Below are 15783 nucleotides of genomic sequence, written 5' to 3' on the forward strand. Positions count from 1 at the left end.
TTCCTTAGGTATTATAATCCTGGATTACATGATGAGGAAAAATGCTGAAGTGAAGGGCATTGATTTATTTGGTAATTTAAGAAGCATACTTTGCATAAAATTAAATGTGTAGATAGAGTATCTCTTGTAATGTTGATGCATTTGATGGAGCCTTTAGTTTAAATACTTGAAAGAAGTGAATAGCTGCTTTTTTCTATGAAATGTAAATTAAACATTCCTTTTTGTTGCCATTAATGGCGAATTCACACTGAGCACCGGCGTCGGCCGCTGCTTGCTCTATGGCATCACGAGCCGCCCGAGGGCCACTGTTGCGTAATTGTTTTAAACTCGTCTTTTAATTGTTCTATCGGGGGATGCGATTTATGGCTCGACGTGATCCCGGCCATAACGCCATTCACATTCATTTGCACTATTATTTCCGCGTCGCCGCGCCATGGGAATGCACCGCCTACAATTTTAATCAAAGATCATTTCGTTCGAACAGTTTGTTGGGCAATAAAATTAACATTCAGGATTGAATCTATTGTTTTATGGAGCTGGCCTCTCCTTGAAATGTTAATGTTTACGGATTTTTACATTTCAATGACATTCACGGAATTGCTTGCGTCTTTTGCGTTTTTGTCTGGATCAACTATTTTCTTTGTACAATTTAATTGAAAATATTTTTATCGACATTGGCGTAAAAACTTTTTTGAAATAACACGAATCTCGTTTGAGTTTTGATAAAAACAATTGAATCGTGCACCGCAGCGGCAAGAATTCCAGCCAGCTGCACTGAAAGAATGCAAATGTGGTATATGAGACAAAACGTCATCTAAAGCGTGGGCACGCGTTCGAAAGATTTACGAGTGTATTTAAACTGGTTTTACATTAAGCACCAACTGGGCCGATTTGATCGTAAACCGGCCGTTACGTCCCAGACAGTACCTCGGCTGCTTACCACCCAAGCGGCGGGCGGTTAAATTAACTCCAGGTTAACTATGGGTCACTTCTGTTGTGATCTCATTCGTGAAGGTTCGAAGGGTTAGCGTTGTAAAATTTGGGCTTTTAACGTTCCTCCAGGTGTTGATGGATGATTTAGTATGATGTGTAATATCGCAAAAAGCAATATAATTTTGAAGATAATAACGAACAACATGGTGAGAAAAATGTAATAAAATTACTAAGTAAGATAAAATAAACAAATCTTCAAGAACGTCCAGTTAGACGAAACGGTAAAATGAAAACAGTAAATGGGTCAATGTTTTGTATACAAATATGAAGATGTGTTTCCCTAAAAGTAGGTTATTTCGGTTAGAATTCTGTGACATAACTTAATTTTGTTTATGCTTGTAAGTATGTTAAAAACTTTTGGTGGTATTTAGTGGTCCTTGTCAGTCAAATAACAACTGTCTACAGCATTTTTGCGCACGGGTTATGTATAGCTTATTTTTATTGCTTTATGACCTAGAATTAAGAATAACAACAAAAAATTGTTCTGAATTTGCTTTTATGTGTAAAAAATAGAAAAATTCATATCAATGAATGTATGAAACATGAACATAGAGATGATTCAATATGTTGCCAAATATATTTTTTTCTTTCTTTCTTTCGTTCTTTCTAATTATTAAAACATACCAAACATCCATTTAAGATTCATTCTCACAAGAGAAGATTTAAAATAGAGTCCAAATATTTATTAAAAATGAAAAGTTCTAATTTCCTGTCATGTTCCATAGAAGATTTTTCGCATAAAAATCTAACCCTATCATGCTTTCAGTATACTGGCCTTGGTAACGTCGTCTCTCAAATCTCACTATATTTTGATGAAAGCGTGCCCCTTGTTCTTGCGAATAAGCCCCCATAATTATTTATAAATATATCCCAATGAGAATGGGACGTGCATCTTTAGAGACATTCTACTATGAAGATGGAAAATTCAAATCGCTATAACTTCTTAAAAAGCAAATATTTTCGATTTGTAATCGCACTTTTTTATATAAATTTACTTATATAATCAGAATATAATAAGTAAAATCCATGCGCAAAAAAAAATTTTTTTTTTTGTTGACCGGTGTAATGAACAAAGTGCATGGTTTTCGTTGGCCTCAAACAACGCATAAGTGTATCATAGACATAAGAAAATCGAGCAATATTGTCAATAGTGGTAGTAGATAAAAAGTTTTGTTACAGGTAGAATATCGATATCGATAAGCAAGTGCAGCCCTGGAAACATCGACATTGTGAGTATTCACCGTCGAGCAGCAATTAAACGGGTTCACGGCACGTGGACGTCCGCCCATCGCTCCCATTGTCCGGGCCGAGAGCCTTTGCTTTGGAATCTCAACTCTTTTTAATGAATTCAAAAATTCAAGTTATTTCTGTTTTTATCTTATTTTGAGGATTCCTAGACAATCGCCTTGGGAAATGTCTCGTCGGTTTTGTTTGATTAACTTTTTGATATTTTCATTGAAATTATCTTTACAATTTTGTCTCAAATATAATGTTAAATACAAACGAAATAAGTTACGAATTAGAATATTCTTGGTTAGAGATTTGGAAACTCTATGTGGCTTTCCTTCTCTATATCTTGCTCTACATTTTATCTTATAAAGAAATAAACATAACCAATGAATGAAAATATACAAAGCAATAAATAAGCACTAAAGCCTTTCAATTTCGGTATTGTAAGTGATCTTCTGTCAGCAATGGATTGCCAATCAGAAAGATCACATAAATCTTGAAGTTTTAGGTGTTTTTAAATAAAATTTTAATGTTAAAGAATACGATAGTCTTATAAGTAGTTTTTGGGATGGAGAATTGAAAAACCAATTTGGGTAGACAAGGAAAAGTAATGAAAAACTAATACAGTAATCATGCTATTAAATGTTTCTAGCGCTTTGATAATACTATCTTTTGTGTTACAACAATAGTATTGTTGAAATGCTTCAAGGCTTACAAAGGAGCGTTCGAACTCTGGGTTTGTGACTCTTTAATCTAGACTGTTTGAGCTATTTACCTCATTATCATGATGGAAAGAGATATTTTTTGGAAGAATCCTATGTTGAGACTGCAAATATTTTAGGCATAATTAATATGATAATAATCAAGACCTGCAGTTTCTTAATTAGGGAATTATGTATCGTGAACCTGACTCACAAGAAGGATCAACAAAAAGGTGTCGCATCGAAATTTTGGAGGCAAAACGTCGTTTTCACCTCGGCCCGGCCATAAATTATTTGGGTATCCTCAAAATTCGTCCGTCAAAAGCCAATCGGACGGCGTCCGTTGATTGAATTGATTGAAAAAGAAATGGCGTGGGGGAGAGGCGCGTCGGGCCGAAGTATTTTTATAGCCTGTACGCGTTTCGGAGCGCGCGGCGACACATTCCGGCCGCCACTGCGTTTTTGCTGCGCCAACTTTCATTAGAGTCGCGCGGCCGACGCGTTTCCTTTTAATAAATGAGTTATGCGTTTATATCCAAGATGGCGGGTCCCGGGCGGGTGTCGAGAATGTTATGATAGTCATAAGCTCATTCATTGTTTGACACTTCAAAATTTTTTTTTCGCACATTTGCTTTGCCCTCCATCCTGGACAGATGAGATTCAAGATGTCCACCTGCTTTAATTATGTGAGTGAGATAGGTCGAGATTTCAATAAGGGTGTACATAATTTATTTTAGTACCTTCTACTTGCATTTCCAGATAATCTAAGAAGTTAAAGAAGCATGGGTTTCCACGAGTATGTATGAGATGTAAAGTGACAAGATAGTGAAAACAGGCTTTTTCATATCTCTCTCACAGGTTGCTAGGGTATCGTCCCCTACCGACTTGATAATGTAATAACGTTTTGTATATTTTACGAGTTTTAGTAGATTTCAAATCAACTGAGCATTATTATCATCTGGGGGAATATAGCTGACATGAGGCTGTCAGTACGGAATTCATCAAAAACAGCACAGGTATTTTATTTCCACATTCGGCAAGCACGTACGGCTTTTTGTCGTCTGTAAACGTCCTCCAAGCTCGCAGTTGTCAACTTTCGGTGTATTTATTTACTCATTCATACATTTCTTGTTTGTCTGACCGGGTTGAGGTGTTTACGATTTTCTCTAAACTCACCTGGATTTCTAAGGACTTTATTATGGCAAACGCAATCGTCGTCACCGCTTCTAAATGTCAACTAAGATAAGTCTGCGGATTGGTTTATTTTTAATCGGGATTTATATCCCGAGCCTCTTAGGAAATAAAATAATCACGGCGGCGTCGATTTGCATACAATGGTAAAATAATTTTACGCGCGTTTCGCCGCGCTTAATTCTACTTTTTATTCGGCCTCCCGCGCCCTATCTACGAATCAAACGGACTGCTCGCCGCGTGCCCATTTAAGTGTTAACATTTTTTAGAAGTTCTTCGACGGTTTATTTATGAATTGAACATTTATTATACAAACTTCTTAACACCAATCAATTCGTGTCGATCTACTCGTGTGTTAACGAAATGTTTGATTGAGTTTTGGTTTTGTAACTTGAGTAGATAGAAGCGCGGCGTTGGAACTGGTCGAGGCGCAGTAATCGGAATAGAGATCGTAGAGCGCATCGGCCGGAGCGCGCGGAGCAGACGGCGCGGCGAGCGGCGCAGCCTCCGAGGCGCCGGCGCACACGTGCTCGCAGCCATTACCGGCGCAATCAGCCAGCCCAAGAAAAAACATAAAACCGAACCGAATTACCCTCGGAATTTACATTCAGAGCAAACATCGGCCGTCATAAATTCAGCACAAAAGTGCGAGCGACGGCCGACTAGCAACAAAAGGGCATGACTTTTCCCGCAAAAAAGATGATCCTTAATCTGATTAAATCTCCATCGCGGCGGACGTCGGACCGTGAAAGATTAATGAATATTTGTGCGAGGATTCCCGGAGCTGGGTTGGCACGTAGCGCTGTCATAATCATATTAGCTGCGACCGGAGGCCGGCTAGGCACGCACGCGGCGGACCCAATCGGGCGCGGCTGCGTGACACCTCCGTTCCGTCGCAACTTTACGACGTGTCCGCATGAGAGATGACTTTATGCGCCTCCGATGCCTGATATCGGGAAATTATTCTCCGCCGCTCTACCGTGCGTCTCTAGCAACGCGACACGTAACGACATTAACTTCGAATTAACTGGTAATCTCGCGGAATTGATCATAAAATACACGATCGTACAAGGGTTAAATGTAATTTCTATTTGATCGTGTCAAATGAAACATACGTGAAATATAGGCACTCAAAGTGGAAACGTCCATTCGAAATGGCATAATCATGATATATCTACTATATATAAACCCTACTTCATTACTAACTCATTTTAATTTTTAATCCACTTTTATGTACATAAAAATACTTAGCTGTAAAAGCGTGGCATAGCGATACAAAGGTACTGAACGCGTTAATATAAGTGTTTTCATCGCATGAATTAAACATCGGTTCTGTTCAGGCGGGCTCTCTATCTAGAGACGGTGGGTGCATCGAACACATTACACCACCTTCTGTGCTAGATTTTTATGGCGCCTTAGGAAAACTTTTAATAGGACATTAAGGCCTGTCTGTATCTCACTCAAAAAGACGCTGAAAATTCGATTCTATTCCAGCATAGATTAGACCGTGCGATTGGTTGAGTATCTCATTTATAATAGAGCGTCTTTTCATAATAAAATGTTAATCCTTGATGAATACTTATTTTATGAAAAGTAATGAAGGTAAACGAATAAAAGCATATTTACAGCAGACTTCATTAACTTACAATGAAACTACAAAATTTCAATTACAAAACAATTGATGAACCGTTTAAAAGTGTCGACATTTTATAACCATACAAAATAATATTGGAACTACTACTACGTTATTACGAACCTTGTGTTATAGCGAAAATCGCAAATGGCACTATCGTATTTCGAGTGTGCTCAATAAACACACTCGTAAAAGAATCAATTGTAAGGCCCGAAAGAAATTAAACGTGAGAATGTATTGTTTCATACAAGCGTGAACAAAACGAAAATCGCTGTTTGCCTTAACCAGGTCTCAGGTCGTTTTCGACCTGCTTTCGAGGACATAAATCGCGTTAAATAAAACTTTTGTTTATAGCCTACGTAACTCCACAAAATTGAAAAAGTCAACTCATACAGTGTGTCCATTATTGTTTCTTTGTCCGAATGCAAGTAACTTAAAGTAAAAAGTTAAAACAAAATCACAAGTAACTTCTCGAGGTCCATAACAGACCGAATTCAATTGAAACTTTATGCTTTTGCTTTAAATAGTGTCATAATCTTCAAGTTATTCCATGCACTGGCCATAGCATAGTTCAATAAGCATGTCGTAATGGCCGCCTGAAATATTCCTCCGCAATAAATCGACCTGTATATTCGTTTATATTTAAGAGTCCTTCTTTACCAATAAAAGTTCCATTAATGTCGTTTGAAAGTCGTGAAAAACAACAAGACGCAATAAACAAAGTGCCTATAAAACTAAATAATCAACTGAAAAATATTGCGAGGACCTTTTAACGTGCAAAGTTTCTTTCGAAACCTATTCAAGCGGACTTTCTCATTAGTATTTCAACTTCGTCGAAAATTATGACATTATTATAATACCCCACATAATTTTAACCGGTTGCCTATTGTGATGAAGTGCGTGGTTGTTGTTTTGCAAGTGCCAGTTAATCGCGCAACAAACAGACATATCTGTCTAGTTAGGAGACATTTGAGGAAATTATGACGTGGAGGAAATACCGTCGGACGCGAACGCGCTCGTATATTACGGAGCGGCCACAAAAGTCGGTTCCATTACAGGTAGGGAGGGTAATTAATTATTTGATACCTTGCGGCTGAGTGCAATAAAGTCGGGCTCATCAATGATTCAGACGAACAAACAAAGAACGCGTGCATCGCGGCATTATCCGCCATAAGACATCATAAACGGAGCACCATCATCTGGGCTTATAAAAAATTCATGCTCATCTCACATTTCGGCGCCCCTCTTAATTTCGCGTGAGCCTCTTCTTGGTTCGTGTAAAAACTTCGGGTGTCTTTTTATGACTTTTACTGCGGTATAATTGGGGAGGGGCGAGAGCTCGCGTCCCCGAGGTGACATAAATACACCCCCCCAGCATGGATGCTTCCAACTACCCCCGGTTTAATCTCATGTAAGACTATACGACGCGGAAGTAGTTCACATTAAAACGTCTCGCCAAATGCAGGTCACATTATCCGAATCGAAAGCTCGAACGATAACGCGTTGACGTCCTTGACGACGATCCCAAAGAATGCCAGGCCGTTTCAATTTCGTTTTCATTATTAACTAAGAAAGAGATATCAACTATCTTCGACATTACAAGAATTAATCCAATCTTGCCGATCTTTATCCAGCTTTGATGTCTATAATAAAACCCTACATTGTAGACGTGGTGAGGTTCAGTTTAAAATCAAATACCGACGAAATGTTATCTAATATCTTATAAGGTAGTTGTGCTCGTGCGGGGGCAGGTCGTGATGTACGACACGTGTAAAGATAGGTGCAAATGTACACTGTATCACTATCAGAGCGAGTCCCAAGTGGGTGCGTCGCAAATGGCTTTTGTGTGTTAGCTAGCGAGTATCGCGGCAATGAGGAACATTGCCAATTTACCTTTACGGCTTTCCAAATTAGAGGCAAAAGAGCTTAGTGACAACATTATTGAAAGTTCAGGTGACATGTAGTGTTGCCAGAGTTCTTATAGTTTAACATCTCTTACAAATCGGTTCACTGAATCATAAAATCCGTCAATCGAGATGTTAGGTATATTAAATCGACATTTCGTGACAAGGAGACCTCCGTAAAGTTTGATAACACAAAAATTATAATAAATATAATGTAGAAGGTTTAAGTACGTGCACGAAAGAAACTATATCATCAGAGAATTGGCAAATACGATTTCAATTTTAAAAGCGGCAGGGATGCGCCCTGGTGGCGCGACGTGGCGGGTACTCGCGTGCATGTATGTATTTATTTGCAAATTCCGAATAGCTTTCAATATGTAGAGGCGCTGTGACTCCCGCCTGTCGATCCACTCCAATATCGCTCTCCTTGTGAGACGTCACGGAGGCGACGGCATTACTCGACGCGAGGATTGACTCACGCGGGAGCAGCCTTCCGCAGACGCCACATGATAGATGAGACACAAAAAACATATCCGTAATTGAGATTTCTATTACATAAATTGAAAGCGTTTTTTGCTGTTTGTTTACATAATGTGAGTGGCACCACTATCGCGTTTCGGAAGCGGCCGCGGACGTCAATTTGTATATTGTCATTATTAGAGTTGGCGCGGAAAAGTTTGGGCGCGTTCATCCATCATGGTGTGACGGGCGGTCGGTCCGATATCGCGCCTAATACGTATTGATTTACCACTTAGCGTTTTTCTTGGGAATCGCGGCGCTCCACCCTTCCGCCAGCCGGAGGCCTAACGAGCTGTTTGTCCTCCACTCGCGGCAACTAGGCCGGTTGTCGCCTACACCGCAATCATGTCACCAAATTACTTTCAAGACGATACGGATTTCGGGGGACTATTATTTGATGAGGAGTCAAAATTTAACTGAAAATGCATTGCGAAATTTAAAATCAAGACATCGTGAGAAGGGAGAAATGAATCCTTACTTGTAGCGTGGGATGAAAATGACGACGTTAGAGACGTTAGGGACCATATAAATTGAAAACGATTTATTTTCCTCTCGTAAAGTAACATAAGATTAACAACACCTAGAGCATATTCCAATTTCAACGTTCTGAGGAGTTTGCAGAAAGTAGTCTTCCTGTACCTACTTAAAAGCTCTAGCGTGTTATCTTCGTAAGTATAAATAATGGATTTTGTTAGCAACTCGCGTGATGTATGTACATAGGTAAGTACAAGTACTTACATACATTTGCCTAAATGCTGAAGAAAAAGATTGCGTCACCAAGGTCCCCGGTGGGGGTGGGAGGCGAGAACAATGGTTTCGGTTCTCACACGTGTGGAGGATTATTTGCATTCGGAAATAAAGAGAGGAATGATAAAAGAAAGGCGCGAGCGAGGTCCCACCGCCTCGAGGCGGGGTGTGGGAACTGGGAGGCGAGGAGTGACGAGGTGCTCCGGGAGGGTGGGGGCTCGTTACGCGAACAATGGAGAAATAATGTACAGATTGCAGTGAGCGATGCGCCCGGCGCGACTCAGGTGGCTCAGCTCTCTCGTGGACATCACCTCTCCTATCAAACGCGAGCTATATGCCATGCGACTGCATACTACACTCGCGAGCAAAAGTATGGAATCACTTACATGAAGTTGTTTCCACGCGATCTTCTGTACTAACGAATTTGTTAGTAACAAAAAAAGTGGCACCATTTTAAAGATTGAACTTTTAACTTTAAATTGATACCAAATTCATTTAAATCACACCGGTATTTAAAAAGATATCCCGGCTGATGTGAAGAAGTAAGGAAAAAGACATGTTTCAACTGTTTGATACGTCGCGAGTTGCGGCCTATTTACCCCCTATAAAAGCACGTGTTTTCGGATTTTTGCTTTCACACGTTAATCCATACACATCTCCGCTTCTTTTGACACTTTACCTGGGATTCTACACCTTCAGAAGCAGCACAAATCGTTGCACTATTGCAAGAAGGGCTCAGCCAGCAGGCTGTCGCACGTCAGCTTCACATAGGCCAGTCCTGGGTTTCGAAAGTTTTAAGACGCTTTTGGGAGACTGGTAGCTTTATCCCGAGACCAAGTTCTGAACAGCGCCGGTGCACATAGCAGAGGGATGACCGTTTTTTCATGTCAACCTCTCTATGAAATCGTCATTTGACTGGTATCGACGCCCAGCAAGAGCTCAGAAATGTTCGTAGGATAGCTGTTAGCAAGTGGACAGTTCGTCTAAGATATTAAGCAATAGAATTTGACTCCAAAAAGCCTGCCTCAGGCTGGAAACTGACGGCAGGTTACCGACAAGCACGATTTCAATTAGCTCGCACTTATTTTGATGGGAAGGCGAGTAATGGAGGCGAGTTTTGTTCTCCGATGAATTCAGACTGTGTTTGCAGTGCAGCAGTCGAAGAGGTCGGGTCCATAGGCGGCCTGGAGAGCGATTTGTGCAGTGCTGGTTCGCTGAAACAGTGGCTATTGCTCGACTTCCCATCGAGATGTGTTCGAGCAAATTGAAAACGTGCTTATCGGTGACCTGCCGTCCTGTCGAGCCTGTGGCAGGCCTTTTTGGAGTCAAATTATATTGCTTAATATCTTAGACGAACTGTCCACTTGCTAACAGCTATCCTACGAACATTTCTGAGCTCTTGCTGGACGTCGATACCAGTCAAATGACGATTTCATAGAGAGGTTGACATGAAAAAACGGTCATCCCTCTGCGATGTGCACCGGCGCTGTTCAGAACTTGGTCTCGGGATAAAGCTACCAGTCTCCCAAAAGCGTCTTAAAACTTTCGAAACCCAGGACTGTCCTATGTGAAGCTGACGTGCGACAGCCTGCTGGCTGAGCCCTTCTTGCAATAGTGCAACGATTTGTGCTGCTTCTGAAGGTGTAGAATCCCAGGTAAAGTGTCAAAAGAAGCGGAGATGTGTATGGATTAACGTGTGAAAGCAAAAATCCGAAAACACGTGCTTTTATAGGGGGTAAATAGGCCGCAACTCGCGACGTATCAAACAGTTGAAACATGTCTTTTTCCTTACTTCTTCACATCAGCCGGGATATCTTTTTAAATACCGGTGTGATTTAAATGAATTTGGTATCAATTTAAAGTTAAAAGTTCAATCTTTAAAATGGTGCCACTTTTTTTGTTACTGACAAATTCGTTAGTACAGAAGATCGCGTGGAAACAACTTCATGTAAGTGATTCCATACTTTTGCTCGCAAGTGTAGAAACACCTGTAGCAACGTCTATTCACACCTAAGTTACCTATTTAGTAAATTTATATTCCCATATTAAAATTGAGCCCATAACTTTTACTGCTAGAAGATGCGTAATTAAGTATTCATTACGTGAACATAAACAAGCATCAAATTAAATGTTACGCCCATACCATACGCTAAGAAGATCATAAAACACACCATTAACTTTAGATTCCGACCAGGGCGAAGTGTAAACCGTCGTTTAATGACAACAGTGAGTCGAACGAGGCGAGGCCGAATCGTTTAATAAAGGATGCCTTCATAGGAAGCGCAAGCAATCACAACACAATCACCCCATCCTCGCGTGACACCGAAAATGTCCCCGTTCATAAGTATAAATTAATCCATTTAGAGCGAGCGACCGGGCCGGCCGCACCGACGATTAACGGAAGCGTCTACTTAACTAATTTATCCTCGGGTGGTTTTAACAGAATGGATAGCAGTGATTACGGACGTTCGCGAGGATCGTGTGACGGTCGGCTGCGAAGATACGCGCGCGCAGTGACAATGTGCCGCAATCAAACGCAATTTGTAACGCAACTGTCCAGCGGTTATTTTTGCATCTAATAAAGTACAGGCGTAGCGAGATATACCGGTTATGGCACCATTAAATACTAAATTCCAGAATGTATCGACTTATAACACCATCATATAGACCAAATATACAAAACGCAAACTAACAGTCCTGGGTGTCCTACTATTGAAAAACAATTTTTGTAAACCCTATTTATTACAAATAAATAATTTGAATTTGATTTTGAACAACAGACCTGTTCGAGTTCTACAAGGGGTGCAGGACTCGAACTTACGACTAGGTAGACCAACAATTTGATCTTAACGTTAAAATTACTAATGATATTGCGTGGTTAAATCAATTTTCGTAAAACAAAGAGAAAACGAAGAAAACATCTAATTGCATAGATTCTCCCCCGTAAACTTTATAAAACTTCATGGAAGAAAAATAAAAAATAAATATAGGAGCTGCCTTCGAGAACACGAAACGAAAACAAAACAGATAATATTATATTTAAGATAGTTAATTACAAAACACGAATATTTCTGGTTTAATAAATAATATGATATGATGTGGATGGGATGTGGGTGAGACTTGGAAATTATTCCTTCCTAGTTAGTTAAGTAAGTTTCCTTTGATCATTTGATGTACGCAGAAATTATTGTCATAAGTTTCAAAATTATTTAATTTAATTAGTCCTGTCCTCCTGCTGCCCTCGTAGTTTCGGTTTACCAAAGAGTCGCGCATTGGGACGTGATTGCTTCAAGAAAAAGTTTATTCTACGATATTCGGGAACAGTCTATTAAGGATAGTGGAATTAATTTATATAATTAATAATTAGAGTATTTATTTATGGAATTTTCGCGGTAACTTGATCTCTAGGTATCCAGACCAGATTTGTAGCATGCTCTACTACAAGATGCATCACACACATGCAGCAAAACTGTAGCTTAGGTACTATTTAAACTATTTAATGTTTTCCTCATATAAAATGAAAGATACGTTCTGTATTTATTACGTATGGAACCGTATAATATACTTAGGTAGGTACTGGATGCTTCAAGGAACCAGTGTTTAATTTGTAGCTTATACGATAGTCAGATATTTGTAATCCTGCAAGCTCGCGACATTTTAATAACATTGATCAAATAGAACAAAAGTATGTGGACCGAGCACTCGACAGAGATGAAAGTTAAAAGGGTCGCGGGGGGGCGGGGTGTTTGTGGGGGAGCGGGTTGAATGTCTTATTCCCTCCACAATTCAGAGGTATTTCGTGTTCTTCATACGCAAATATATCCTCGTTACGTAGGCAGTAGCACACGTGAGCGGCGATTGCGTGTGCGCCTAGAGAAAAACCCCGGAGTGACTGGGTGACTCGTAGATTGGGCGAATTGTCCCGGGGAACAAAATTGGATCCAGCAATCAAACGACGCCCAGCAACAAACGCCGGCTCGTTATCGTTCGGCTTTGATTTGACGAAACAATAGGGGCTTTTAACGCATGTTGTATGGAAATATTAATGATGGCGCGGAGGATAATGGCGCAACCGTTCGCGTCGTTTAGGCCGAAATTGGTTTGCAATATATCGGGAAACTTGATGTTATGTAGGTACTAACTAGTTACATGTAGAGTCATAGTAATGGGTAATTAATTACTTGTATGAAGGGGAATAAAAGTATGAACTTTTAATAGTTAATTGGTGAATTATCCTAGAGAAAGAAACAATGTGATGATAAGACAAAAAAAAACATAAAGTAAAAACAAATGGAAATAAACATTATCTCATTAAGAAACAAGAAACTCCATAGAGCTTATAACAATATGGTAGGGTGCAGTGGTGAGGTGAAGAGCTGTAGGTCCTAAGTCTCTCAGTAACATAAGCCTAGATTTCATTCAACATAGTATCAAAGTTTCATTAGAGAATCAGCATTCAGCAGGAATTAACTAGAGTGCAATTGATGATTATCAATAAAACTAATACCTAACTAATTTATAAATAATATTTATAATAATGAGTTGATAGTAAAAGTAAAGGAACATAAAATCCTGAAACAACTAAACAACCTATTAATTATGATGGTTTCAAGCAGAGTAGCAAGCAATTTTTCTCCAAAACATGCTCATATACTATAACTTCATGAATAATTTTTACAAATGTGGGCATTAATAGAAAAAGATTAATTTATTTTATTAGAACTTCTAAGTATTTTTTTTTGTTTTCAAAGAAGACTTAAAATGTTGTCATTTAAGAAATCAATGTTTACTACAGCAATCAGTTGAATTTTGTTTGGATTCAAGAACTAAGTTTTTTACTGAGTTTGTTGCGATTAACATCTCTCATTAGTGACTGATTATTTTATGAAAACTAAATAATTTTAAAATACATCGTTTGATTTAACATAGGATTACTAATAGGAGTACTCACAACCTATAATAACTGCTTACAACGTGATGATGATGATCCATCCGATCGATTTTGGCCATGACGGAAGCAGTCAGGTGCGCAGGATATTTTATTCACAACATATTCTTATTGGGATTATGTAATATTATTAAGATCTCGGGATAAAATATTGCTCTTAGCAAACTCTCGAGTAATGATTTAAAGCAAGCAGTAAAGAATTTATGCTAGTTAATTTGGTATAGATTGCTGTTCATCCCAAGATTGATATTCATCCCAAGATTATTCTTTGAGAATACTAATGAGAGTAAATCTAGGTTGGGATTACAGAATTCATTATAATTTGTTTCAATACTGCGATACTGATAAGTCTAAACGCAACAAAGCTGTCTTTACAACAGTCACTTACTCTAAATGATAAGGTACTTGTCATGAGTGTTACAATTTAATTGAAATCTTACCTCGTTTTTATCAAATTCTTGAAGGGTTCTATCATTCTGCTGCTTCTCAATGAACGCTCGAGCAAGTGCACTTCTAGGCCTAATTAGTCCGTTTGAAGCCATGGCTTTGTTCTGTTCAAAATGCTTCTTTACAGGGCCTTTCCAAGCATCCCCAGCTATTGTGACATCATCAAACTCTCCTCTTGAACAGTATGGTTGAGCGTCCTTTGTATAATAACAATACAGGTCAGTTCTGTCACAAAAGTTACTTGAATGCAAAGGCATAAGTAGTATTACAAGGAAACTATACAGAATTCTAATGAAAGCAAGCATTTATGTCTAATCTTTCAATGTTAATTATGAGTATGGAAAAACCAATTACTAAGGCTTACATTTCAGTTTTGCTAGAGATATATACTAAAAATCTGCGATCTAGCTCACTATTTTAGGCACTGGTAAAAGGATTTTTTTATTTTTACTATTAAAAGATTAGTATTTTTTAATTTTATGGCTAAAAACTGAAAAAACCCAAAACATTGTTTTGTTGGTTGGTTTGACAAACGTCAAAGATAGTTTCGCAGTTGTCTGGAAGAGGGCGCTGTTGATCATTGAAACGTTTACGAAGCCACTAAAATATTTCAAATTATTTTAAAGTATATCATTTTTTTGTCTTAAATATATTTCTAAAGTACATAAAACAACTATTAAACAACGGTTTTAATTCTTTTCTTTATAAATGATTCTTACGTTGAACATTTTTCAATCGTAAAATATTTTTATTTTTTTTATGATGGAACTAGCTCTGTAAATAGACATTATCATGAACCCTTAGATTTTAAGCATGAACCCCATGCATGAACCTGAAACTTACGATGAAAGTTGGATGCACATGCAGACTAATACTTGAGATAATACGGAGATTTATAAATGAAAATGATATTGTAACATCTAGAAAGTAACAAAAATTTACGTTTGAAACTTAGAGCTAAGTACTACTATGTTTCTTAGGGCGCGTAGAGTTCGACATTTTTAAACCGGTTAAACATTGTGTTTATATTTTTGACCTAATTATTCACTGAAATATCATAAATTCTACAATTTACAGGTCCATTTAGGTACTAAACCTCAGTATGTTTAAACTTGCTACTAACCGTGTGTTGTTTCGATTCGACAGATGCTTTAGCGACGATCTCTCGCAGCACGGAGTTCAACATTTTGCTTTCACTGGCCGACGAAATTTTCAAAGAACTCAATTATCAATCGCTTTATATGACACTGAACACGACTTTTATACGAATTAGGAGAGAATTGTTACTGTACTTCACTCACACACTTACTTCCCGGTGTATTGTGCGGTGAGAGGTAATTTTAATGATTTGTTGGGTCCGAAATGTAAGTCTCGCGGCTTCGGCCTTGGCCGTGACCGACCGTTCACTGTCCAGCCGATGCGCATGAGTAGGTATTTGAGCCGAAAAATGCACCGTTGGTGATAAAAGAG

The 15783-nt window shown here is 38.8% G+C and overlaps 1 protein-coding gene across 1 annotated transcript in view; it reads right to left on the reverse strand.

The window, feature by feature from the left end:
- Window positions 1-15723, reverse strand: part of LOC135077251 (uncharacterized) — a 62956-nt gene extending 47233 nt beyond the window's left edge. The window contains exons 1-2 of the mRNA XM_063971789.1: window positions 15437-15723; window positions 14307-14510 (exon numbers count right to left, since the gene is read on the reverse strand). Coding sequence (XP_063827859.1) covers window positions 14307-14510; window positions 15437-15499 — 267 coding nt within the window. The 5' untranslated portion in view covers window positions 15500-15723. The remainder of the gene's footprint in view (window positions 1-14306; window positions 14511-15436) is intronic.
- Window positions 15724-15783: the final 60 nt, after the last annotated feature.

Source organism: Ostrinia nubilalis, chromosome 13, assembly GCF_963855985.1.
Source record: "Ostrinia nubilalis chromosome 13, ilOstNubi1.1, whole genome shotgun sequence".
Classification (NCBI taxonomy): domain Eukaryota; kingdom Metazoa; phylum Arthropoda; class Insecta; order Lepidoptera; family Crambidae; genus Ostrinia; species Ostrinia nubilalis.